Genomic DNA, 569 nt, shown 5'->3' with positions numbered 1-569 from the left:
TTATCTACACAACCATAGATATACGTATTACATGTTAACAATTTGGTGACTCAGCTGCTTTTCTTCGTCTCCACAGCTCAGCGATGGGTTTGGAGGAGCCAGCGGTCCAGTCGTCGCCAGATATCCTCGCCCGGTGTCCCTCCTGCTGAAAACTTTGGGAAGCCTCCCCGCCTCCCCCCTCCCACAGGCCTCTTTCCCCTCGCTGGAATCCCTCCCACGCTCTCTCCCAACGCGCCGTTCCCCTCTCGTAACCCTCCCCAACCCCCGTGAACCCCTTGAATTCCGACCGCTATCCATAGACATCTCCAAGCTTCCCCTGCAGACGTCTGAGGAAGTGCTACCACCGGAGGAAGTCGGCCTCTCGCCTCACGCCTTCACGCTTCCTAATCCTCCTGCAGGGGACCTTCTCAGACAGAGCCTCGACCTCGGCGCCCCTCGTCCACGGGAGATTCGGCAGGATACTTCCTCCTTTGATGCTTCAGAATCCGGTCTCCCGCTCAGCATTTCCAATTTGGATGTCAGAGGGGGTTTCCAGCTCGGCCAGACAGAGGTAAATACGACGTCACTCT

At 57.3% G+C, this 569-nt stretch overlaps 1 protein-coding gene across 1 annotated transcript in view; it reads left to right on the top strand.

The window, feature by feature from the left end:
* LOC119585612 overlaps nt 1–569 on the top strand; it is a 141,956-nt gene that overhangs the window by 130,260 nt on the left and 11,127 nt on the right. The window contains exon 4 of the mRNA XM_037934282.1: nt 77–550. Within this exon, the coding sequence (XP_037790210.1) occupies nt 77–550 (474 nt within the window). The remainder of the gene's footprint in view (nt 1–76; nt 551–569) is intronic.

Source organism: Penaeus monodon, chromosome 20, assembly GCF_015228065.2.
Source record: "Penaeus monodon isolate SGIC_2016 chromosome 20, NSTDA_Pmon_1, whole genome shotgun sequence".
NCBI classification, from domain to species: Eukaryota; Metazoa; Arthropoda; class Malacostraca; order Decapoda; family Penaeidae; genus Penaeus; species Penaeus monodon.
Note: the sequence above shows the minus strand (reverse complement) of the source record. Positions and strands in the feature narration are given on the sequence as shown.